The sequence below is a fragment of the Pituophis catenifer genome, unplaced genomic scaffold, assembly GCF_029215685.1.
Source record: "Pituophis catenifer annectens isolate HBS135680 unplaced genomic scaffold, rPitCat1.0.hap2 SCAF_4, whole genome shotgun sequence".
In the NCBI taxonomy this organism is placed as follows: Eukaryota; Metazoa; Chordata; class Lepidosauria; order Squamata; family Colubridae; genus Pituophis; species Pituophis catenifer.
The window spans coordinates 66,083,651-66,108,155 of record NW_027256884.1 but is presented as its reverse complement, the minus strand read 5'-3'; the positions used below and the strand labels follow the sequence as shown (position 1 = coordinate 66,108,155).

General features: G+C 36.5%; 1 protein-coding gene across 1 annotated transcript in view; it reads right to left on the bottom strand.

The window, feature by feature from the left end:
- Positions 1-13,226, bottom strand: part of CYBB (cytochrome b-245 beta chain) — a 28,248-nt gene extending 15,022 nt beyond the window's left edge. The window contains exons 1-7 of the mRNA XM_070943411.1: positions 13,178-13,226; positions 11,141-11,232; positions 8,309-8,419; positions 4,397-4,481; positions 3,188-3,333; positions 2,789-2,979; positions 1,770-1,899 (exon numbers count right to left, since the gene is read on the bottom strand). Of these exons, the coding sequence (XP_070799512.1) occupies positions 1,770-1,899; positions 2,789-2,979; positions 3,188-3,333; positions 4,397-4,481; positions 8,309-8,419; positions 11,141-11,232; positions 13,178-13,226 (804 nt within the window). The remainder of the gene's footprint in view (positions 1-1,769; positions 1,900-2,788; positions 2,980-3,187; positions 3,334-4,396; positions 4,482-8,308; positions 8,420-11,140; positions 11,233-13,177) is intronic.
- Between the last annotated feature and the right edge of the window lie 11,279 nt (positions 13,227-24,505).

The following is a 24,505-nucleotide window of genomic DNA, read 5'->3' as shown; positions in this document are numbered from 1 at the left end:
TAAAATTCAAAACATCAAATATAATAATATGTAAAATATTAAATTACATTTTACTTTGCTGTCGTGTGTATTTTTTATTTGACTGTGCAGCTTTGATCAATTCTTTGTGTTTAAGGAATAATTCTTTAATTTCAGTACAACGTTGAGAAATATTAAGAAATATACAAAGTTCACTTCGAACTGATGGTACAAGCAGTCGGTTACGTTCGTCAGTCCACAAATTTCCCATGACACTGAAAATTCGTTCAACGTTTGCATTTGATACCGGAATTGATGCACAATACTGGAACAGTTTCAGTAAACTCGGAGCTGGCTCTTTCTTGAAAAAGTATGTCCACTTATCAAGGGATGAATCACCCTGCAGATGAACATAAACTTCTTCTAAGGCAGAAATTTCATCGAAGAGAGTGTTGGGTGGAAGTTCTTCTCGCCATAGTGATAATAACCAGATGTACGTCATTTCTTCTAAAGTTGGAGGATTATTGCGATCAATTAGATTGAAACAATTTAGCGTCTCATATACTGAATCGGTGAAATTATACCACTTTTCTAGGTACGCAATGGCTCTTTGATACACGTTGATGGCTTCTTTCTTGAACTTTTGCACGGCATTCTCAGGCAAATGTTTTTTACATAAAGCAAATAAAACTTTCATTCCCAAAAACTGCTCATCGTATTTTTTTTTGCGAAGAATCACGCAGCTTACACATGATAATGTGAAGATCACATGCAAGAATTTTCTTGCTTTCCATCTTCAGTAGGGTGTCTTGCATTATTGACATGAAGAAGTGCGTGAAATATAAATACAATTCTGAAATTGTTGGTTTATCGTCCTTTGCGAGTTCATTTTCCTGATCCGAAATAAGGTTCCAGATAACCTTATGGCACTCATCAGATCCAAGAGAAATAAAATACGATTTTAGAGGTATCCAGTTTAAAAGAAGTCTTTCGACCGCTTTAAATAAACTTCACCAACATGTTGGAACATGGCACAAAACGTCATGGAATTCTGACTCGCAAAACTCAACAAATGATTTCAACTCTTCTCGTTTCTTCGCAGAATTCGAAAATTCGACAAAAACCTTCAGCACTACATTTTCGATATCAAAAGATAACTGCTTTAATGAGTTTTTTGCGCTGTTGTGTAAAATGTGATTATTGCAATGAGCATTCGATCTTTGTCTCATTCTAACTTATGAAAAAAAAGACAAAATGCGATTCTCCTATCCTTATTCTCTTAGACGGTACAGCTTTAGGTTATGTACCATTTCATCATAAAGCTTTTGAATAAAAAAAATGTCCACTATTTTGTGAAAAAAAATAGTGAACATAATGTGAAAAAAGTGGACTGTCCGCTCAAATAGTGGACACCTGGCAACCCTAACTTAGCTGCTTTGTATATACCAGAATTTGTTTCAGTTGTGAAATCAGACATTAGCCTTTTGTACAGACAAGAAGTTTGTTGCTTGCAAAAGCTTACAGCTATTGGTTAATAGGAAGTTGCATCTTTCACAAATCTCTAATTTCAGAAGTCGATTGCTGTTAAGAAATATGTTGTCCTTTGTCTGAAACTACTTTTGAACATATGAATGAAAATATGTTTACATCAAATATTTATAATAATGTTCATATAAATTATGGTCTGATTGAACCCTCAACTATTTTCTCTAACTTTTCTTTCTTTCAGCAAACTCTAACATTAACACTAAAAATTCAGCAGTCTTTACAGCTGTGTAGGTTTTTTTTAACAAGGAAGCAAGAGATCATACCATGGGAGGATTTCCAGCAAACTGTGGTTTAGGACATGAAGATATTTCCCCCCAGATTGTGTAATTTTTGGCACAATCTTTTGGTACATGCACCGACAAGCTCTCAGTGGTTTGCCTACGTACAATTCTTCTGCAAATAAAACCAAGTGTTAGGAGCAATAATACTGATCCATTGTAAAAACATCCATAGCAATTAAACAAGAAGCATGACAGGAATATTATGCACTAATTCTGAAAACAACATATTAATGAAATATATATTTATTGATATATATTTTCCATGATAGTCACTCATCATAATTCAGACTTTTGTACCAATCCATGGTATAATCATTGCATGTTAAACACGCCGCTTATGTTGTGGTTTATACATCACACTACATCAAAATGAACATTGTGTCATAGTATAATATATGAACTAGGAACAGTATGTTCCATTGCTTACTAAATAATTTTAATTTATGTACCTACATTTTAGCTACTTTCTAGTCCACACATATGGGCTATGTAATTTAAACCGTTGTGTATTTAGAACAACTACCAATCCAATTACATATATCTTCAAGTTCAGTGTTAAAAAGCAAAACGTTATGGAAGAAGCCCATTCATACTAGCTGTTTCAGGAGTTCACATTCCATTATTTTGAATTATAACTACATCAGCCCCAGACTGCATGGCCAGTTGGGAACTACAGTCTAAAGCAGGGGCTCCCAAACCTTTGGACACCAGGAACCGGTTTCATGGAGAAAGTTTTTTCTGTGGACTGGAGGGGGTGTGGTTTGGCATGCTACCTCACAGGCATCTCACAGGTATGGCTTCGCCTGTTTGCGCAACCCAGTTTCTGGCATGCCCCGGACTGGTGCCAGTCCATGGACCAGGTGTTGAGGACCCTTGGTCTAAAGACATCAGGTTAAAAATGATTCTATTACAGACTTCAGTCATTTATTGTTGTGATAGATTGTCCTAAGACAATCTAGGCAGTTCTTGAATGTGATATCTGAATAAGTGCAAATACTTACCCAAATCCATGGATGACAAGACCAGCAAAAAAAATAACAAAGAGATGGTGAGTAAACCAGAATACTTCAAAGTACGATCTGCGAATGGTTTTGGTGGATGATGTGATAATTAGTATTAGACACAATGTAATGATAACGCCACTGAGGCCAGCCAAAGTCGTAAATGCCACATAAAGGCCACCGATAGGGTTCTGGAAAGGAAAAATCAGGTTGATATAATAATACCAAACACACCCATTCTGACAGAGTTACATAACTTCTTTTGCTTTAAAACGAAGCAACAATATCCCCAATAAAAAGCATTATGTTAGGGTAGCGATGATTATAGGGAAAAATAACATCTTTCTGTATGTATGCATGAGAAACAATAATCCTCTGATTTTTCTCCCATCTCCTTACCGAAATTTTTTTTCTGGCAAAATTCAGGTAACTTTCACCTAACTGGTCACCCAGATCAGACAGTGCACCCTTAATGGTTCCATTTTCTTCAGTGCGTGCATCCACCAATCTTTCAACATTAAATAAATGTGCAATTGTATGGATTGCTGGCAAAAAATAAAAATAAATAAAAAACGGGATATAAAAAATATATTAAATATTAAAGAGATAAATCACTTATAAAATGCTTTGTTTTTTCATATGGAAAGGGTTTTTTTTTGCTAATTATTTTGAGAACTGAAACATCCTATAAAATATAAAAGATACATACTTTACAGATATAGGTCATTTTGTTTCTATTCTTAAGTTGTATACACAGTTATTTTAAATACATTATTTTTCTCCTGTTGTAATGAGGTGGCTTTTTTAAATTAATCTGTGAATGGTTTTGTGCAAAATTTGAAAAAGTAGACATTTGTTTGGAAATAAATATAAAATGTTTGGAAATAAATACAAAATAGCACAAGAACTTTGACAGCAAGGTAGAATAAGTGCATTTAATGCTGAAGGAATTTGACAGGACATGAAAAAGATATCTTGCTAACACATATTCACAATAATGAAAACTGCTAAAGCCCCAGTAAATTTATATCAAGATATTATGTTCCTTTTCTTTCTATTTTCTTTTAAACAAAAAGTTTACAAAGTTATTTCTTTTTAATATTTTGTATAGAAATTGATGACCTGAGACATCTAAAATTAAATATAATTATATAGAATAAACTTCTCTTTCATATATCCTCTGCATGTCTGATAGTTGCCAGAATTATAATCTGGATTTCTATACTGTACTAAATCATGGTTTACTTAATCATAATCTGTTGACTATGATTGGATTTGTACAGCAGAGAAAACTAAAAGTCATGTTTTATAAAGCAGAGTGGACAAATTCATTCAATATCCTACTGTATTATGGTTTAGCAAATGGACTACACTGATGATGTTAGCTAGTTAGAGTGGTAATAAACATCTGGAAGAAAACAACCAAGCTCAGAGAGCACCAAGGACCCTGCAGCCCAACCCTGAGGTACAAATATTCTCTTCTATCAGTTTAACAAATGTTTTGTCTTCTTTACTTCTCATGTCTTTCCAGAAACTTGTTCTTTCAGTATGAGTTTTGTTCATTAAACTGATGAGACTTTAAATAAAATAGAACTTTGGAACACCCACCAGTATGTAGTGCAATCATCCAGGCCACCAGTTTGTGAAATGTCAGGTTTCTGTCCAACTGTCTTCTGACACGCACTGAGCAACACTAGAGATTCAAAAGAAAAAGTGAAATACAATACATCTGTCTCTCCTGGTTCTCTCTTCTGAGTTTGAAGTGCTATCTACCCATTCTTGAGCTGATACTAAATAATACCTCATAAAGTTTGCTGACCCCATTGCCAGTTGCTACCTGCCTCCACTGAATCTGTTTCAGGCCCTATCAAATGAGGAGGCCTTGACTGTGAATGTGCCTTTAGTTATAAGCAACATGCCCGTTTTTCTCTTCTAGCTTTAAATTATCATCCCCTCCATTTCTCCTTTTTATTCATCTGGGTGGATAATGGAAGTGCTAAAACAATGCATGCTACGGAGTTGTTGGAGTTGTTATGGAGCTGTTAAGGAGCAATAAATTGAAGCTCAATCTGGACAAAATGTATGTGCTGTTAGTGAATGTTTTATACGTGAAGGTATATTGTTTTTAATTTGTTCTGGAAAAGTTGTATTCCCTCTGAATCCATTGTTTTTATTAGGTACAAAAGGGATCCTATGGCAAAAAGTGATTTGTTGCAGCTTACTTTAGTGTGTCAGCTATGGCCTTTACTGTAGCTCTGATATAGCAGTTCATACCCCAATAACTTCATATTTACACTTATTTACAATGTGTTTTATATGAAGCGGCCTTGAAATTCAGTTAGCACAGAATACTGCATTGAGAATACTGGCATTATAAAGATATTCTATTGATTTTATTTAATCTTAATTTGTAGTCACAGGTAAGATATGACTAATTGATCAGGATTTTCATCGTTTGGGACCACAGTATCAAGAATATCTCTTTCTTTTTTCTTTTTTTAAAAAATAGCTATCGTATTTGAAGACTGAAAGATAAAAACTAACAAGAACTAATAATAAGAAAAAGAGTAGAACAGGGGTGTCAAACTCTATTTCATTGGGGGCTGCATCAGGGTTGTGTTTGACCTTGGAGGGGCAGGTTGGGCATGGCCAGGGTAGACATGGCCAGCTCAACGTCACTCATGTCGGGGGCGCCTATGGTGGCCTGAGCGCTCTGCCAGCAAAAATGGGTTCCCGAGCTTCGTTTTCAGCTGTGATGGCCTCCTGCAACCCTCTGCCAGCAAAAACGGAGCTCAAGAGGACTTCCAAGCTCCATTTTTTGCTGGCAGAGGCACTGCAAGCCGGTCCTTCACTGTTTCCAGGGCAGCCCCGTGGGCCAGATCTAAGCACCCCGTGGGCCAAATCCAGCCCCTGGGCTTTGAGTTTGACATCCCTAGAGTAGAAGAAAAAAAGAGTAAAGAAACAGAGAGAGACAACAGAAGCATAACAAAATAAAAAGTAACAGGGATACAAAGAGAGAATGACTCCTGACTTCTTTTACAACAGATACAAATGAAACTAACATTAAATTCTTATTCTATAGTTACAATACGACATCCATTTTTTAAAATAATCTATTAATGTAATAATGTAATAATTTTAATAATTTTAAATTATTAATAATAATGTAGTAATTTTAATAATTTAAATTATTAAATTATTTTAATAATTTTAAAATGTAATAATTTTAATAATTTTTAAATTTAATTGGGATTTGTATTGTGTTTTTTACTTGGCTGTGCACCGCCCCGAGTCCTTCGGGAGAGGGGCAGTATAGAAATAAAATTATCTATCTATCTTATCTATCTAATAATCATTAAATCTACATATCCTAATTTCATTATTTTTCCATTTTCCATCTGCTGGCTCGGCTTCAAAAGCAGCCACACAGACTAGCACTGCCTAGTGTCTTTGTTGAATGCCAGATCTCTTGTCCACAAAATTGACGAATTAGAGCTGCAGATGGCAGCAAACAGGCTTCTCCATGAAAGCTGTGTGATGATTGTAACAGAGACCTGGCTATATCCATCTGTACCTGATGCAGAAGTGGGGTTGACAAGCCATGTCACTTATTGCTTCAACAGAAATGGCGACTCCGGTAAGAGCAAGGGAGGAGGACTTTGTATCTATATACACAGTAACTGGTGTGTTAACAGCAGAATAGCTTATATGTATTGCTCCCCAAATGTGGAACTGATGATTGTCACATGTAGGCCATTTTATCTGCCTAGAGAAATCACTGTGATAATCATCATAGCTGCTTATATTCCACCTGATGCTAATGTCAGCATGGCACTTTCTAAGCTATATGACATCATCTCCAGGCAGCAGCAAACTCATCCAGAGGGCACTTTTGTCATGGCTGAGGACTTCAATCAAGTGTGTCTAAAGACAGTTCTCCCTAAGTTTGTGCAGTATGTGCAATTCTCCACCAGAGGGAAGAGCACTTTAGACTGTGCGTACTCTAACCTGAAACAGGCATACAGAGCAATCCCCTCCCCCATCTGGGTACATCCGACCATATTTCACTCCTGTTATGCCCGAAGTATGTCCCTCTCAGAAAAAGAACTCAGCCAGCCATGAAAATGGTTAAAACCTGGCCAGAGGGTGCTCTCAGTCAGTTGCAGGACTGTTTTGAAACTACTGAGTGGAGTACATCACGATCTGCATGAATACACTGACACCTTACTCTCTTACATCAAAGCATGTACTGACAACGTAACAATGGATAAGTGCATCAAAGTCTATGGGAATTGTAAACCCTGGATGACTACCAAGGTACGGATGCTTCTGAGAGCCCAAGATTCTGCCTTTAAGGCAGGGGACAGTGATATATACAGAGAGGCCAGGGCAAACTTAGAAGAGGCATTAAGATGGCTAAACAACAATGCAAACATAAGGTGGAGAACCATCTGGCAGATAGTAACCCAAAGCACATTGACAGGGACTGCAGCATCTAACTAACTATAAGGGTAACACGAGAAACACGGTCAACGCTGACCCCTCGTTGGTGGAGGAGTTGAGCACCTTCTTCACCCGCCAAGAGGTGAAAAGACCAGATCCCATAGCCACTGCCTACCAGCCTTCTGATTCCCAGCCACTCACTCTCTATGAGCACTAAGTGAGAGCTGTTTTGAAGGCTGTGAATCCTTGCAAAGCTGCAGGCCCAGATGGGGTGCTGGGGATAGTGGTAAAGAATTGCGCCAATCAATTAGCAGGGGTCCTGACAAGGATCTTTAACATCTCCCTGCAAACGGCCAATGTTCCATCATACTTGAAAGCAGCCATTATTGTCCCAGTCTTGAAGAAAACAGTGATTAACTGCCTAAATGATGACAGACCTATCACATTAAAGTCTGTAGTGATGAAATGCTTCAAGAGATTGGTTCTCCAACACCTTAGGACCATGATGGCGAACCTATGGCATGTGTTCCACAGGTGGCATGCGAGCGTTGCCCTAGCTAAGCTTTAGCACATATGCACGCACTGGCCAGCTGATTTTTGGGTCTTCTGGGCAGGGTTGAAATGCTACCGGTTTGGACCAGTTCGGCCGAACTGGTAACAATGGCGGCAGGTGGTTCGGAGAACTGGTAGCGATGGCAGTGCTAGGCTCCACCCACCTGCCCGGTTGTTGTTACTTCCCACACGGCATGTGCACTTCCGAACCAGTAGGGAAGGTAAGTAGATTTCACCCCTGTTTCCGGGCCCACCGGAAGTCGGGAAACAGGCTGTTTCCGGCCTCCAGAGGGCCTCCAGGGGGGTGGGGAAGGCAATTTCGCCCTTTCAATGAATGACTCTACTCTGAATAGTCTCATGTTTTAGCTGTTCAAAGAAGTCAGAACACCATCTTCAGAGAAAGTTCATTCACTATCACAATATTTGTATTAATAGTAGGTAACCTACAAGATTAAAAGAATAGAAGACAACCCTTGTTTGCTTAGGATGATGATGATTTTTTCATTAAAAATAGTAAATACTTACTGCACTTGAGCCTCTGAGAAAGGAAAGCAGATTTCTACAGACAGGAAGCAGAATTAATAGGCAGTTGAAATTCAGACATGCTGCAGGTGCCCGGGCCAATGCCAAATAAGGCTAAACATCAGACAATGGGATCATAATTAATCAAGCAATATCATTTAAGGATATACTGAAATAGAACTAAAAGCCCTAGGGAGAATCAACATTAAACTTATATAGGGACTGTGGATGTTGTTGAGCTATTCTCAGCAGACCTGGCCAATATGATTAATAGAAAGGAATGCTGGGAATTATAGTTTAGCAACATCTGAAAAGTCATGAGCTTCTGGGGTGCCATTTACAAAAATCTATTGCAATATATATGAATGTGAAGAAAAATAGGATTAAGTCTGAAACAAACACTAACTGCAAACTAATGTACACCAAGAAACTTTGCATTGTTGGCATAACATAGACTAAGTGATACTAACTGAAAGTCATAGTATGGTTCTAAGAGACAGAGTAACATTATTTAAATTCAAAGCTTCTATGGAGGCAAGACTATTTCTGATGACTAACACCTCAGCTTATTTTAAGTGATCCTATGGATGACCATCTTGCCCAGAAGAAAGATTATCAAAAGATGGAGCATGGAGGAAAAGAGCACCATAGCATTCCTTAAACACAATTTGGGAAGAAAGGTATTTTAAGAGGAACAAGGTGGGTTTCTCCTGAGATTCTAACTATTGCACATTGTGACTGTTCATTGGCTTTGTTGTTTTTGGTGGAACTCTCTTGACAGTTACATCTGCTTTGTGGCTTCTACTCTTCTTATCCAGTAGTTTTCTCTTCCCTCCACTCTTAAAATATTTCTGCTCAATTCAAAAATTATTGATTTGTGGTAATTTTTGGAATTAGTTTCCCTCCAGAATTTTGGGACACTTTCATATGCTTTTAGACTGAAAAAAAAAGGAGAAATAACTATTTTTTCTGCAGCAGGGATGTCCAATCTGGCTGGGGAATTCTGGGAGTTGAAGTCTACAAGTTGCCAAAGTTGGACACCCTGTTGTGCAGCCTGCATTGCTCTATATCTACCCAGCTAGATAGTACTAAACCAGATGAATTTGTAATGTACTGTTGTTACTATTTCCCTTTGTGTCTTGCTCAAACTCTGCTTCCAATTCCTGCATAAAGCAAGAAGAATCAAGTTCTTGATGGGGCAATACTCTTAAGCAACACCTAAGAATATTTCCCGGAAGACTGCCCTCCCCTTCTAGTAGTGGCTGATGTTAGGCTCTTCTCATGGTGGGAGGAGGGGAGGAGAAACAAATGAATCCTGATGCACCACACATTGTTTTTTCTGCTTTGTAATAGATGTAACAGAACTTCCAGTGGTTTAGGGTTATTATCCTACAAGGATTATTTTTAAATAAGGAGGAATGTTATATTTGGTTTGCTTGACCGTTGATTCAGATATGAAGTGAAAGGACAAAAAAAGGGAAATGGGCTTGAACAGAGACTTCTAAGATTGCTTAATAGACAGCTGCATTTTATAACAGTCAAGCTGAAATAAAGTTGCAACATTTCAGAGAAAAAGAAATTGACATTTTATCATGGAGGAATATTCTATATATGTATCTAGATTTTCACTCTCAGCATAATATCATACTGTATTATTTCTTCCTGATGTATTTTCAGCAAAAAAACCAACCCCAGGCTATTGGTCTATTAAAATTAACAGCAGAGGAAGCAATAATTAGAATTTCTGGGAAAAAGTTAAATCTAACTTTTAGTGTTTCTGATCAGGATCACTGGATGGGACTGGGCTTAACTTTGCTCTCCCCAGTAGTTTCTCTCTTGCTAAAAGAAGCAAGGAAAAGTATTTTGCCTATGCCAGCATTACTAAGAAGAGAGTTTTAACCTCAAGTTTTTTCCCAAAGCAAAGAGAAACATTGAAGGCTTAACTGGACCTCTGCAAGCTGGTCAAATGGCTACAATCACAGGTGGGTTCTCAATCAATCCAATTATCATATGGACGACAACAGAAAGAAAGGAGATTTACTCTCAAATTTGGGGGGAAATGAGGCATTGCTGGTAACCTACAAATTATGAGAGAGTAGACCAGTGTTTCTCAACTTTAGCAGCTTTAAGATGTGTGGACTTGAAGTCCCAGAATTCCCTAGCCATTTAGCAACTTTAAGATAGGTGCTTGAAGCTGCCTGAGAAATTCTGGGAATTCCAGATGACACATCTTGAAATTAGTAACCACTGAAGCTGATTGACTCTTAACAGAGGGCAGATATTATTGGGAATGAATACAGCCAAAGGAACTTTAGATCTCATCAATATAGAATAAATTGAGACACCTGTTTGTCAAAAGGAGAGAACCAGAAGACTAAGCTTGAAGTACTATTACCTATAGATTCAGGGAGAACTCAGATAAACTTCTGGAGCTATCATTATCTGCATCTTAAAATTAATAGATTCAATTGTGAACCCATGGACTTTACTGGAAATCATACATGGCTATTTTGGTTAACTATCTGCGAGTTCCCTGAGAAACTGCTAGCATTAATGACCTAGTGCCATACAGACTTTAGACACAACATCACTAAAGAAAAGCTGAGGAGAAAGACTTGTATTCAATGTGGTCATTTTCCTGCCTTCTGTTGTGGATTTGCAGAAGCTATCACTAGTACTGTTTTCCAGAGCTGATCACCTTGAAAAGTTAGAACTGGCTGTATAAATCAGCGATGCACATTTTGAGCTACAATTAGCAGCAAATCCAGTAAACATTAGAACAATGATGAAGTTCACTGAAACATGGAAACAAACAGCATGTGATGTAGGACTTACCCCAAGAAGTTCTCTTGTATAATAGTACAGCGTCCCTTTATCATATATTAAGTAGTAATGCCAAAAGAGGAAAACATTTAAACCCAGCCATACTAGCTGAAAGAAGAAAAACATGGCCTAAAATTATTTTCAGGACTTTACTATAATTGCAAGATCTAATGATCAGAATAGGTTTCTGGAAATTCTAGCCCAGATTTTGGGAAAGGCAGCAAAGTCAAAAGGTTATACAGCCCAATTTGAACCAATTCTACTTTTAACAGTTACATTCAACAGTGAGTCCAAATAGGTTCAGACAATTATATTGTGTTGTATTCCATGCAGGCTGGGTTTTTCCCCAAGTGCAAAGTGTTTCAATACAGGTAGTCCTCAACTTAAATCAGTTCATTTAGTGATCATTCAAAGTTACAATGGCACTGAAAAAGTGGCTTATGACCATTTTTCACATGACCATTGCAGCACCCCATAGTCATGTGATCAAAATTCAAATGCTTTGCAAGTGGTTATATTTATGATGGTTGCAGTGTCCTGGGGTCATGTGATCAGCTTTTGCGACCTTCTGACAAGCAAAGTCAATGGGGAATCCAGATTCACTTATCAACCATGTTACTAACTTAAAAAATGGCATGATTCACTTAACAAGTGGCAAGAAAAATTGAAAAAGAGGGTAAACTCACTTAACAAATGTTTCACTTAGCAACATAAATTTTGGCCTCAATTGTGCTCATAACTCAAGGACTACCTGTAGTATCTTAAAATGATGATAGTCTTTAGGTAAATGATGACACTTAGAACTGCATTGCTGTTTTTAAATTTCAAATTACATCCTCAACCTAACCGTGAGCAATAAAATAGCTTTGGATACTGTCAGTAATGGTGCTGCTGCTTAACATCCTGACCAGGGATGGGCTTACCTTTACTACCGGTTCGCAACAAGATCGCATGCGCAGATCACCTATGATGACATCCGGGGTGGTAGGCAGAGCCTCCCACCAGTTTTACTACCGGTTCTTGAGAACCGGACCGAACAGGGGCAACCCACCACTGATCCTGACCCCTTCTCTTTGTCACTAGTAGAGACAAGATGGTGACTATGCCCTGATTTTCTCACAGACTGATCACAGCAATGTTAAATCCAGATGAGCTTTCTCAAAATTAAGTGAAACTTCTTAAAATCTTACCCTTAGTGGTGTTAATATTGTCAATTTCATTAACTTTGTTTGCTTACTGATCAAACGCTTTAATTATATTTTAGTAGGCTTCAAAAGTTGCACAGAAAGCTAGTCCACATTTTGGAATCTACCTGGAAATCTGAGCTGCTTTTGTTATATGCGACTACTTTAGTAAAATAGATAATTACTTAGTTCTGAAGGAAATATCTACAATAATATATAATTAGAAATTATATAAATTGGGTAAAAATTTAGTAAACAATGGTTTCATGGTCCAGCGTAATTTTATACTAATCCCAAAAAACTTTGTTAGTATCATACTGGTATCCAAAAAAGTATTCAAAACTAGCTGGTAGAGAAAAAAGACACAATTAAAGGCATAAATAAAATGTCTACTCACATAACAATTTATAATAATCTATAAAAGGCACCAATTTCTTTTGCAAGCCCTTAAATTGCTACCATCCTTTAACTAAACTTTTTAAATAAATCATATTTATTTCCTATTTTTTTCCAATAGGACAGTTCATATTTCATTAAGAGTTCTCTATAAGTAATTGTTTTTAAAGCTGTAACACTCTTCTTGCTTAAAATCAAAGAGCCTTGGTAGTACAGTGGTCTAAAGCTGACTTTGTATAAATATACAAAAGTATGAAGGCTATTGCTTAGCGCATTGTAAGCCGCCCTGAGTCTCCGGAGAAGGGCGGCATATAAATCAAATTAAAAAAAAAATACTGCATATATTAAAATTACAATGCATTCAAAACAGGAAGACATTTTTAGATTTTTGTACTTCTTGAGTTGAAGATGCTTTTATAAAACTAAATGGATTTTAGTTCTGGAAAACTAAAATGCATAATGAATGTACTTACAATGACAAATATGGAGAGTCCCTCGTTCTCTACCCAGTTGCCCATGATGACAATGAGAACTGTTGTGAATCTGAGCTGTATTTGATTATCATATAGTATGTGCTTTTTTTCTCCTTCAGAAAAGGAAGTGCAAACTAAGGCTTGCAACAATCTGTTTCCTTATTTCATCTTGCATGCATTAGATAAACCTCCATGTGTTCAGAATAATGTCCACCCTTTTCTCTTTAAAAATTCATACTTAAAAATCAAACTTAGGGTTGCCAGGTCTGCTTCCAAAAAATAGCGAACAAGGGGGGGGGGTTAAGTAGTAAAAAAATAAAAACAATTTTTACAATTAAATTATATATTTTCTTACAAAAAATTTAACACGTATTAAAATAATCACTTCAAAACTTTACTTAAAATTCAAAACATCAAATATATTATAATAATATGTAAAATATTAAATTACATTTTACTTTGCTGTCGTGTACATTTTTTTTATTGAAAAGTTTTACAGAAAAAAAGAATTCCCCCCCTCCAATATTCCCCAGACCCTTTCCCTCTCCTCATCCCACCCTCCCCCCAGACTTCCCAGAGCAAAATACAAGGTATTTCAGTTAACAATCATAAGCTAAATTAACCTACCTATCCTCAGACTACTAACTCCCCCCCTGAAACCTTAACTCCACTATAGATAACATAATACTTCTAATACTTAACATTCATTCATAAACTATTTGATATTTTCTTGTCTGATACTTATTTTGAATATAATCAATCCATCTTCTCCATTCTGATACGTATCTTTCTTGTGTATAGTCCTTCAAATACGCTGAGATTTTCGCCATTTCTGCTAAGTTTGTTACTTTCAGTATCCACTCTTCAATAGTAGGCAAAGAGTCCTTCTTCCAGTATTGCGCTACCAACAGCCTAGCTGCTGATATTAAGTTCAAAATCAATTTAGTCTCTAATACTGTACAATCCGTCGTTATACCCAGTAAAAACAATTGAGGAGTAAATTTCAACCTTCTTTTCAAAATGTTCTGCATCACCCACCAAATTTTTAGCTGTCGTGTGCATTTTTTATTTGACTGCGTAGCTTTGATCAATTCTTTGTGTTTAAGGAATAATTATTTAATTTCAGTACAACATTGAGAAATATTAAAAAATATACAAAGTTCACTTCGAACTGATGGTACAAGCAGTCGGTTACGTTCATCAGTCTACAAATTTCCCATGATGCTGAAAATTTGTTCAACGTTTGCATTTGATACCGGAATTGATGCACAATACTGGAACAGTTTCAGTAAACTTGGAGCTGGCTCTTTCATGAAAAAGTACATCCACTTATCAAGGGATGAATCACCCTGCAGATGAACATAAACTTCTTCTAAGGCAGAAATTTCATCGAAGAGAGTGTTGGGTGGAAGTTCTTCTCGCCATGGTGATAATAACCAGATGTACGTCATTTCTTCTAAAGTTGGAGGATTATTGTGATCAATTAGATTGAAACAACTTATACTGAATCGGTGAAATTATACCACTTTTCTAGGTACGCAATGGTTCTTTGATACACGTTGATGGCTTCTTTCTTGAACTTTTGCACGGCATTCTCAGGCAAATGTTTTTTACGTAAAGCAAATAAAACTTTCATTCCCAAAAACTGCTCATTGTATTTTTTTTGCAAAGAATCACGCAGCTTACACATGATAATGTGAAGATCACATGCAAGAATTTCCTTGCTTTCCAGCTTCAGTAGGGTGTCTTGCATTATTGACATGAAGAAGTGCGTGAAATATAAATACAATTCTGAAATTGTTGGTTCATCGTTCTTTGCGAGTTCATTTTCCTGATCCGAAATAAGGTTCCAGATAACCTTATGGCACTCATCAGATCCAAGAGAAATAAAATACGATTTTAGAGGTATCCAGTTTAAAAGAAGTCTTTCAACCGCTTTAAACAAACTTAATCAACGTGTTGGAACATGGTGCAAAACTTCATGGAATTCTGACTCGCAAAACTCAACAAATGATTTCAACTCTTCTCGTTTCTTCGCAGAATTCGAAAATTCGGCAAAAATCCTTCAGCACTACATTTTTTTTTTATTAAAAAGTTTTATAAGAAATACAAACAATTTTCTCCCCCCCACCCTTCCCCTTCCCCACATAAATTGTACATTTTCTTATACATAAGAAATCCTCCATATACATGTTTCCCTTAAGGAAAGCATTAAAATAAGACATTTTAATTACATTCGGAGTTGCTCTTCTCTTTCTTCCCTCATTCCACAACAAACCTTCTTCTTCTCCTCCTTTCTTTCCCGTCCCTCCCTCCTCTTCTCTCCTACTCTCCTACCTCTTCTCCCACCTCATCCTATTTCCTTTCCCTTTCCCCCACTTCTCTCTTCTTTTCCCCCTTCTTGCCTTCACTCCTACTCCTACTCCTGTCCCCTTCCCTTCCCTTCCTCCTCTCCTTTCTTCCATTCCTCACCCTCCCTCTCCTCTTCCTACCCCCTCCTCCTCTCTCCTTTCTAACTTCTTTGCTGTGAAATATTTTCCTCCTTTAGTATCTGAGCAACTCCTATATTCTACTCATACACTTTCTTCTACTAAAACATTTCTCTATTCACCACTTCCCCCCCCCATCCCTTATCCCACCCTCCCCACTCCACCCCTGACTTCCCAGAGCAAAAACAGGGTATAGCATCTAACAAACATATGCTAAAATAAACTAACAAATTATAAAGTTCAAAGCTCCCACATGTTCTTTAACTCCCTTTGCTCCAATTCAACAACCTCCCTTTTATAAATTCTCAAAACCAATTAAATTAAATTCATTCTTCCTACATATATATATATATATATATATATATATATATATATATATATATATATATAAAACCTTTTCCTTGATGCATAATCCGATACTTTAGCAGTCTTACAAACAATAGAAATCATGAATAAATTCCATTTCTATACCAGAAAAAAATAAAAAAAATTCATCTTAAAATCTTACACATTTTATCTCATATATCTTTTAAAATAATATAGTCTTATGTTAAGCATTTTAAAAATCTCTTAATACCTTTAAAACACTTATTTACCAAATATAAATTTTAGAATCTACAGGAGGTATCTTTCAATTTTTCAATTAACCGTCTTAATACCTCTAACTTTTTAAAGAACAACCCTTAACTATCCAAAACTAATTATCAGTTTGCAATAAAATTCTGAGTTTAACATTAATCCTCTTCGCTTCAAAGGGTTAGACATCCTAAAAGCTTATACAATTTATCTCATATATCTTGTAAAATAATATAACCTTATGTTAAACATTTTAAAAATCTTTTAATACCATTAAAACATATATTTGCCCGATGCGAATTTCAAAATCCACAGGAAAATATCTTTCTTAATCTTCTGTTCTTCACTTCTTTTTATATTTTTTCCAATCCTTTTTTTTTTATAAATTCTTTCAACAATCCCCCCAGTTTTATTTTGGAAACTTTTAAAATGGTGATTTGAGGTTGATGTTTCTGAAATACTCGCTCTCTTCTTGAGGTCACATTTTCTAACTTGAAATCCTCATTTCGTCTCTTCTTGCTTGTATAATCATTCAATCCATTTCTTTGTCCATATAGCCAAAATTTATTGCCATAAAGATTGTCAGCTTGCAATAAAGAAACCATTTGTTGCTTTTCTGTCATTGGAATGGAAACGTCCACCAAAACCTTTGTTTCAGCTGTACCAGCCAATCTCTTAATCCTGTCCATTTCCTGATCTTCCAAAAACAAATTCTTCTGAATAATTTCCTGCTGTCCCTGTAACAACTGTGTTACGATATTTTCAGGATCAGACTCAATAAATAAATTAAGAATTAGATGTTCAAATAAAGCACTGTTTATTTACAGAAGGCATTCTATATTCACTGAATAATCACAGATAGAAGCACAGAAGGAATGCATACAGCTCCTTATATATACAAGGGGTGGAGCTAGATATGGGAGTGGTTAAATATGAATATATTAAGTAGTGAAGAATAAGTTAACCCCTGATACCCTGGTCATGTACTATTTACATAATGAAGAATAAGGCATTTACTTGTGACAAATCCCCCTCTAAATGCCGATTTGATATATTACAACAATTACATTCAGATTCAGAACAATATAAAACTTGTAACTTAGAAGTCAAGTATTTATGCTGCTTAGAAGGCAAAGGCTTTGTCAATATGTCAGCTATTTGCTCTGATGTTTCGCAATGAACTGCTTTAATAAATCCATCCTGAGATAACTGCCTCACATGTTTGAATTTTATATCTATATGTCTGGACCTTTGTCCAATAGCATCAGATCTAGATATTTCAATAGCAGCCTTGTTATCTTCATGCATGATAAATGGTAATGTAGGTTTCTTCCAAGTGTTTGATAATAAGTCATTAAACCATATGAGGTTATTTGAGGCCTTAGACAGACAAACATATTCTGCCTCAGTCGTTGAGGTGGCTACTAAATCTTGTTTACCAGTATACCAGTAAACTGGACAATCGTTAAGGAAAAATATATAGCCAGATGTGCTTTTTCTACATGTGGTATCGCCAGCCCAATCCGCATCGGCGTAACATGTGAGGATGGGCTCTTTGACATTATTAGGTTCCAATAGTAAACAGAAGTCTAAACTATTCTTTAAATATCTTAATATTCTTTTGACAGCTTCCCAATGATATAGTAATGGTTTGCTGACGTGCCTAGACAACAAGTTGAGAGGCAAAGCAATATCAGGTCTAGTCCAATTGGAAATATATAGAAGGGAACCGATGACTGATCTGTAAAGTGTATTATCTTTAAATTCAGGGGATGACTCATCTGTGTTCTTCAAAAAATCAGTTTGCATGGGAGTGTCACAGGGCTTAGCATTATTTAAATTACATTTGTTCAGAAGTTCTATAATCTTGTCTCTTTGAGAAAGTTTGAATCCCCTTTTTGTTTTACTGATTTGAACTCCAAGATACTTATTTACTTTACCTAATGATTTCAAAGAGAAATGTTCATTTAGTTTTCTTACAAATGTCTCTCTCCTCCCTTTATGTTTACCTATATACAAAATATCATCCACATAAATTAATACAAATTCTAGAGAATCACCCTCTTTTTTGACAAAGAAACAGTTATCAGCAGTAGTAGCATTGAAATTCATAGTTTTGAGTACTTTGACTAAACATTCATACCATCGTTTGCCAGATTGTTTCAACCCGTATAAACTTTTGTTTAGCAACCAAGTTTCATTTTTGTTTGTGTATTGACTATGAGGTGCTCTTACATATATTTCTTTATCTAATTTTGCATGTAAATATGCAGTCTGTATGTCGTATTGGAATACATCAAGGTTAAGTGCTGATGCTATAACCAGAGCTGTCTTAACACTCTCAGTTCTTACAGTGGGAGAGTATGTGTCTGTATAATCCTCAGGATATTTTTGTGCATAACCTTGTGCAACTAGTCTAGCTTTGTATAAGGTGTTGCCTCCCTCTAAGTTTTTGATTTTATATATCCACCTAGTGCCAATAACAGTTTTGTCTTTAGGTGCAGGTGTAGGTGTGAATACATTTAATTCTCGTAAACTATCCATCTCTTTAGTCATGGCTGATTCCCACTTTTTCTTTTCTTCGGGGGGAAGCTTTAACACTTCCTCATATGTGTTTGGTGTTGATGTTTCTCCATCCATATACATTACATAATCTTTGTATTTGTTTGGCACTTGATTTCTGTTACTTCTGATCATTCTTTCTGGTTTACTATCATTGTCATGTAAATACCTTGCTTCCTTTTTAGTTAATGAATCTGTCTTTATTTTGTGTTGACTGTTTGTCCATGTTTTGATTTTGTTTTTATGTGAGTTGTGATTGTATTCTTCTCTAGTCTTTTTTTCTTGATGTTTAGTGTCTGGATTAGTGTTTGGGAATATTTCATTAAGATGTATTTTAGACCAGTTGGCCTGTTCATGGAACACAGCCGTTCTGGAAACTATAAATTTGTTATTATTATCGATAAATCTGTACCCTTTTGTGCCTGTTTCGTATCCCATGAACCTAAGTCTTCTGGATACGTTCTCACCTTTACGTCTCAATTGCTTAGGTATGTGTACGTCTGTAGTGACTCCAAATATGTGCATGTGTGCTATTTTTGGTTTCCTACTATACATTATTTCATATGGTGTCTTGTTTACAATGCTGGACCAAGTTCTATTTTGTGTATAATTGGAATATTGTAAAGCTTCTGACCAGAATTGTTTACCTAAGCCAGCATCTTCTAGTGTGCATCTAATCATGGTTTGTAATGTTGAGTTCTTTCTCTCTACCACTCCATTTTGGAATGCAGAGAAAGGGCTAGATGTGTAATGTAACATTCCTTTGTCTTTTAGCCCTTGGGAGAATTCCTTTGACATGAATTCACATCCCCTATCTGTCATAATTTGTTTTATTCTAATATTATGTTGCGTTTCTACACGTTTGTAAAACTCCTTAAATTTCTGAAAAGTTTCATCTTTGTGCTTTAATGTATAGACAAACCCATAATGACTATAGTCATCCACAATGGTTAGAAAATAACGTTTTCTATATGTGATTGATGGTGTTAATGGACCAACTAGATCCATGTGTACCAAGTCAAAAATTTTGTTGGTTGATCTTGTTGACTTTCTGGGTTTGGGACTAGTTTTGAGTTTTGTAGATTTACATACTGAGCATTCCAAATAGTTTTCACAATTTTTTATTTTAACACCTTCAGCATGTTCAGTCATCTTTTGTACTACAGGAAAACTGGCATGTCCTAATTTCCTATGTAAGACATGAGCACACTCATCATGAATTGGTTTACCAATTTTAGGTTTTTTGTCATTGGGTGTGTCTTTGTGATTATGAATTACCTCATGTTCCTCATTGTCACTATTACTATTGTCTCCATTATCTATGTCATTGTTATCTTCCATGTTGGAATCAATGTTGTGTAACCATCTCTCTTTTGTCATTAAATAAGGTAGACCTCCTTTGATAACCACAGTACCTATGCTTATTCTGTTTTTCTCTAATGTTGCTCTTCCTTTTGAGAACACAATATTTATGTCAGAATCTCTGCTTAGTTTTATTGCACTAAGTATGTTATGAGGTATTTCAGGTATTAACAATACCCCCTCTATTTTTCCTAGGCCAGGTAAGGTTATATTCCCTCTACCTATGACTTGGACCTTTTCTTGATTAGCTACTTTAATTACAAATTTATCTTCTACAAATGAAGATAATATATTTTTATTATTTGTAGTGTGATTAGTTGCTCCAGAATCGATAAGCCAATCGTTGTTCTCTGGCTGTTGTATGTTAGTGTTGTCATGTTTGTTTAACCCATTCAGTGAACCAGACCTTCTATCCTTTGAATTATCCCTGCCCCCTCTATGTTCTCTATAGTTGGGTGGACTTCTATATCTATGTCTATCAATGGATGACTGTCTGTTGTGGTATCTATTTCTATAGTCTGATTTTTGTCTTTCTCTGAGGAGTTTAGGACAATCTCTCTTATTATGTTCCTTGGATCCACAGTTGTGGCATCCAATTGGTTCATGATATCTTTCTTGAAATGCTACCTTCTTATATTGTTTATGTTCCATGTGATTGTTACAACGACTCCTCCTTGAATTGTCTTCAGCTATTAGCTTATTAGATAGATTTTCTATGGATAAATATCCTAAATTGATTGTGTCTAAATGTGATATATAGTTATCCCACGATGGGTCTAGTGAGTTAATGATAACACTCTTCATTGTTTGATCTGAAATTATCTCCCCCCCTTAAATGCAGTTATGCTCTAATTTTGTTTAAAGATATTAAATGTTCACTTATGGTAACCCCTGGCTTTATCCTAGCTGAGAAGAAATCTTTAGACATTCTTGTTGTAGTGGCTACACTTTCACTGTGAAACAATTTAAACATGCATTGAATAATTTCTGAGACAGTCAGATTTTGCTTAATACTGTGATACATGGCAGGAGATATACTGGAAATTAATAAGAAAAATGCTCTATGGTGTAGGCAGTCCAATTTTAGAGTCCAAGGTCTTTTTGGGGGGTTAGTAATAAAAAATAATAAGTTTTCTTTTAGAAAGACAACCTGGAGCTGCTGACACCATTCTTGCAAATTAATACCATCTATTCTCAGTTTTGGGAAGTCATTGGGCAAATTCCCAATATTGTTGGATCCATTACTTACAACTGGGGGTAGTCCGTGATCTTGTAAATGTTGAAAGTTGCAAAATGGCGTGGGAATGCTTGCAACGAGTCTGAATGGTTCTCTCCGTTCCTCATGTCCTTCGAAGCTGTCTGCGTAGTATTGCACATGCGCGTTGTTCATTTCGTTCCTGAAGCCGTCGTGAGAGGTTCTCGCTGCTGCAGCTCCCGCGCATTGCTCTTCTTCCGAGGAATCGGTCTCCGGCTCGATCTTGGGAGTCCTGGTGATAGCGGGTGCTCGCTTTCTTTCGTTGAGGACGCTGGTCCTTGGGATCGTCTGTGGCGTGGGATGGTATCTGCAGGGCTCTCTGGGTTCAGGCGTTGGTGCTCTCGTCGTTTGGATAGAAGCGGGTAGATTTTGAGATGTTTGCTTGCTTGCTTGTCTTTTCGTTGATTCTTTAGTGATTTTCAATTTTGGTCCAAATGCTGCAAAGAGCGTTTTCATTGCTGACTTTACTCGCATATCTATTGAAGCTTCTTCGATTTCTGTGTCTGATTCTTCTGAGGTGTAAATTTTCTCTCTTTCATTTCTTGCATCGAGTAAGGCTTTTCGTGCCAGATATTTTGAATCCTGCTTTCTGATTGGCTCTGCTTCGCTCATCTTAGGGGTCTGTTGAAACCAAGATGGCTGCCATTTGAAACTTTGCGCGGGACTGTTAGTTTTCTTTTTTGCTGTATTTTTATCTGCAGGCAGATCGCTCACCGTTTTTGAGTCTTTAGATTTATCCGTAACGATGTGCTTCTCTCTCGCTGCTCCGTTGTTTTTTAATATGTCTTGGAGGTTCGCGATGAGATTTTCATCGTTCTTTTGGCTTTTTAAGAGTTTTAGTATCTCTGACCTGAGTTCGTTGTTTTCTATTTCGTTTTCTTCTTGGTCATCAGTTTCATCCATTATTTCTTCGTTGTCTGTAGTGCAGTCTTCAGATTCTCTCGATATTGCATTCGTGGACTCATCGATTATTTCTTGATCTACTTCCATTTCTTTGCTGTATGCCCTGGTGTTGGGCCTTTCTCTTTTGTTTCTGGAGTTTTCTCTCTCAGACATATTTAAATTTTTATTGAGTCAATTCAACCATCCTCTGCTACCAGATTGTTACGATATTTTCAGGATCAGACTCAATAAATAAATTAAGAATTAGATGTTCAAATAAAGCACTGTTTATTTACAGAAGGCATTCTATATTCACTGAATAATCACAGATAGAAGCACAGAAGGAATGCATACAGCTCCTTATATATACAAGGGGTGGAGCTAGATATGGGAGTGGTTAAATATGAATATATTAAGTAGTGAAGAATAAGTTAACCCCTGATACCCTGGTCATGTACTATTTACATAATGAAGAATAAGGCATTTACTTGTGACAAACTGCTTATAATTTCCCGAGCTATTTTTTGAAAAAGCCCTTTCGATTGTATTCAGCAGGGCTGAGGTAAAAAAGTCTAGAAGTTCTTGAAAAGCCTGGACAGTCACGGCTTGGGAATTTGCTGATTCACCAGCCCTGTTGTCAGCCATATTTCAGCTACTTTGTATTTATCCAGCTATCAGGACAACAATTCAACTTTTTTCCACACAGTATAAAAACCAGATTTTAGTTAAAGTCAGTACCAAATTCTTTTCCTCAATACCAAATTCTTTTCCTCAATACCAAATTCTTTTCCTGGCCGCTTCCATTTAAAACTTTCTCTTAGTGTGTAATCCAGTAGCTGTGAAACATTAACAAGCCTTAATGAGCACTTTCCCTGGTAGTTTCCTCCTCCCGCCCTCAGGCGCCATTTTCTGCATATTAAAATGGAGTTAAAGTGTTACTTGCAAGTTTCCTTTTGTTTTCTCCTGATTTGCTCTGTCTGCTATCAAAGTAAAGATGTTAAAAGTCCCCCCGTTGATTTTCTGCAAATTCTGGTTGCAGCTTCTAGCTCCGCTTCAGCGGAGTCGTCTCTGGTCCGGAGTGGCTTGACAGGCTTCAACAGGGAGCCCACACCCTTTGCGCCCCAGGATTTCTCCTAGCGCACTTGGGGGGCTCTACCCCCGCCTGTCGACTCTTCTCTCTCCCCTTTGCCTGGGGAGAGGGTTCCAAGCCTCCAGACAGCAGTTTTTCAGCTGTTCTGGGGCTTTTACGGAACCAGAGAACGGGCACTCATAAAAGAGCATCTTCAAAGCTTGCGGAGCCAGGTGGAAGTCAGTACTACATTTTTGATATCAAAAGATAACTGCTTTAATGCATTTTTTGCGCTGTTGTGTAAAATGTGATTATTGGAATGAACATTCGATCTTTGTCTCATTCTAACTTATGAAAAAAAAGACAAAACGCGATTCTCCTATCCTTATTCTCTTAGACAGTACAGCTTTAGATTACGTACCATTTCATCATAAAGCTTTTGAATAAAAAAATTGTGAACATAATGTGAAAAAAGTGGACTGTCCGCTCAAATAGTGGACACCTGGCAATCCTAATCAAACTTCAATTATTCCAGATGCTTTCTTCTGTACCTCTTTAGAGCAAAGCATGCTTGTTCTAGAAATGTTATAACACCCATTGCAGGGTTATGATATCAGATTTACAATAGGATTGTTTTTATTTATATGTAATTGTTCAAAACAAGGTATTATTTGGGACTGTGATTATTTCTGGCATTAAGTAATACCTATTTCATACACCTAGGCCTAGGTCTTTTAAAGAATGCAATCATATTGGTGATCTGGTGTTATTGTTTGAAATCTGAGTGTTACACTAGTTCTTTTTTTGTCAGTTCTGGTCATTTTATTTTGTCCTTTGATTGAATGTGAATTGGCATGATTATGATCAGGAAACAGATCTCAGCAGCGTAGTAGATAGCCTGATTACAGAGTCAATACAGTGAGTGGTTGCTGTAAGTAAAAGACAAGTTCCATGTTTCAAATCATTGGAAAAGGAACTGAAAATTAAAATGTGGATACATTAATCCTCTTTTATAAACCTCTGGAATGACCAGATTTGAAAGCTGTCTACAGCTCTGGTTACTGTACATCAAAATAATATCATAAATATTATAGAACTGGGAGTAGGCAGTGTTGCATGTTGAATTAGA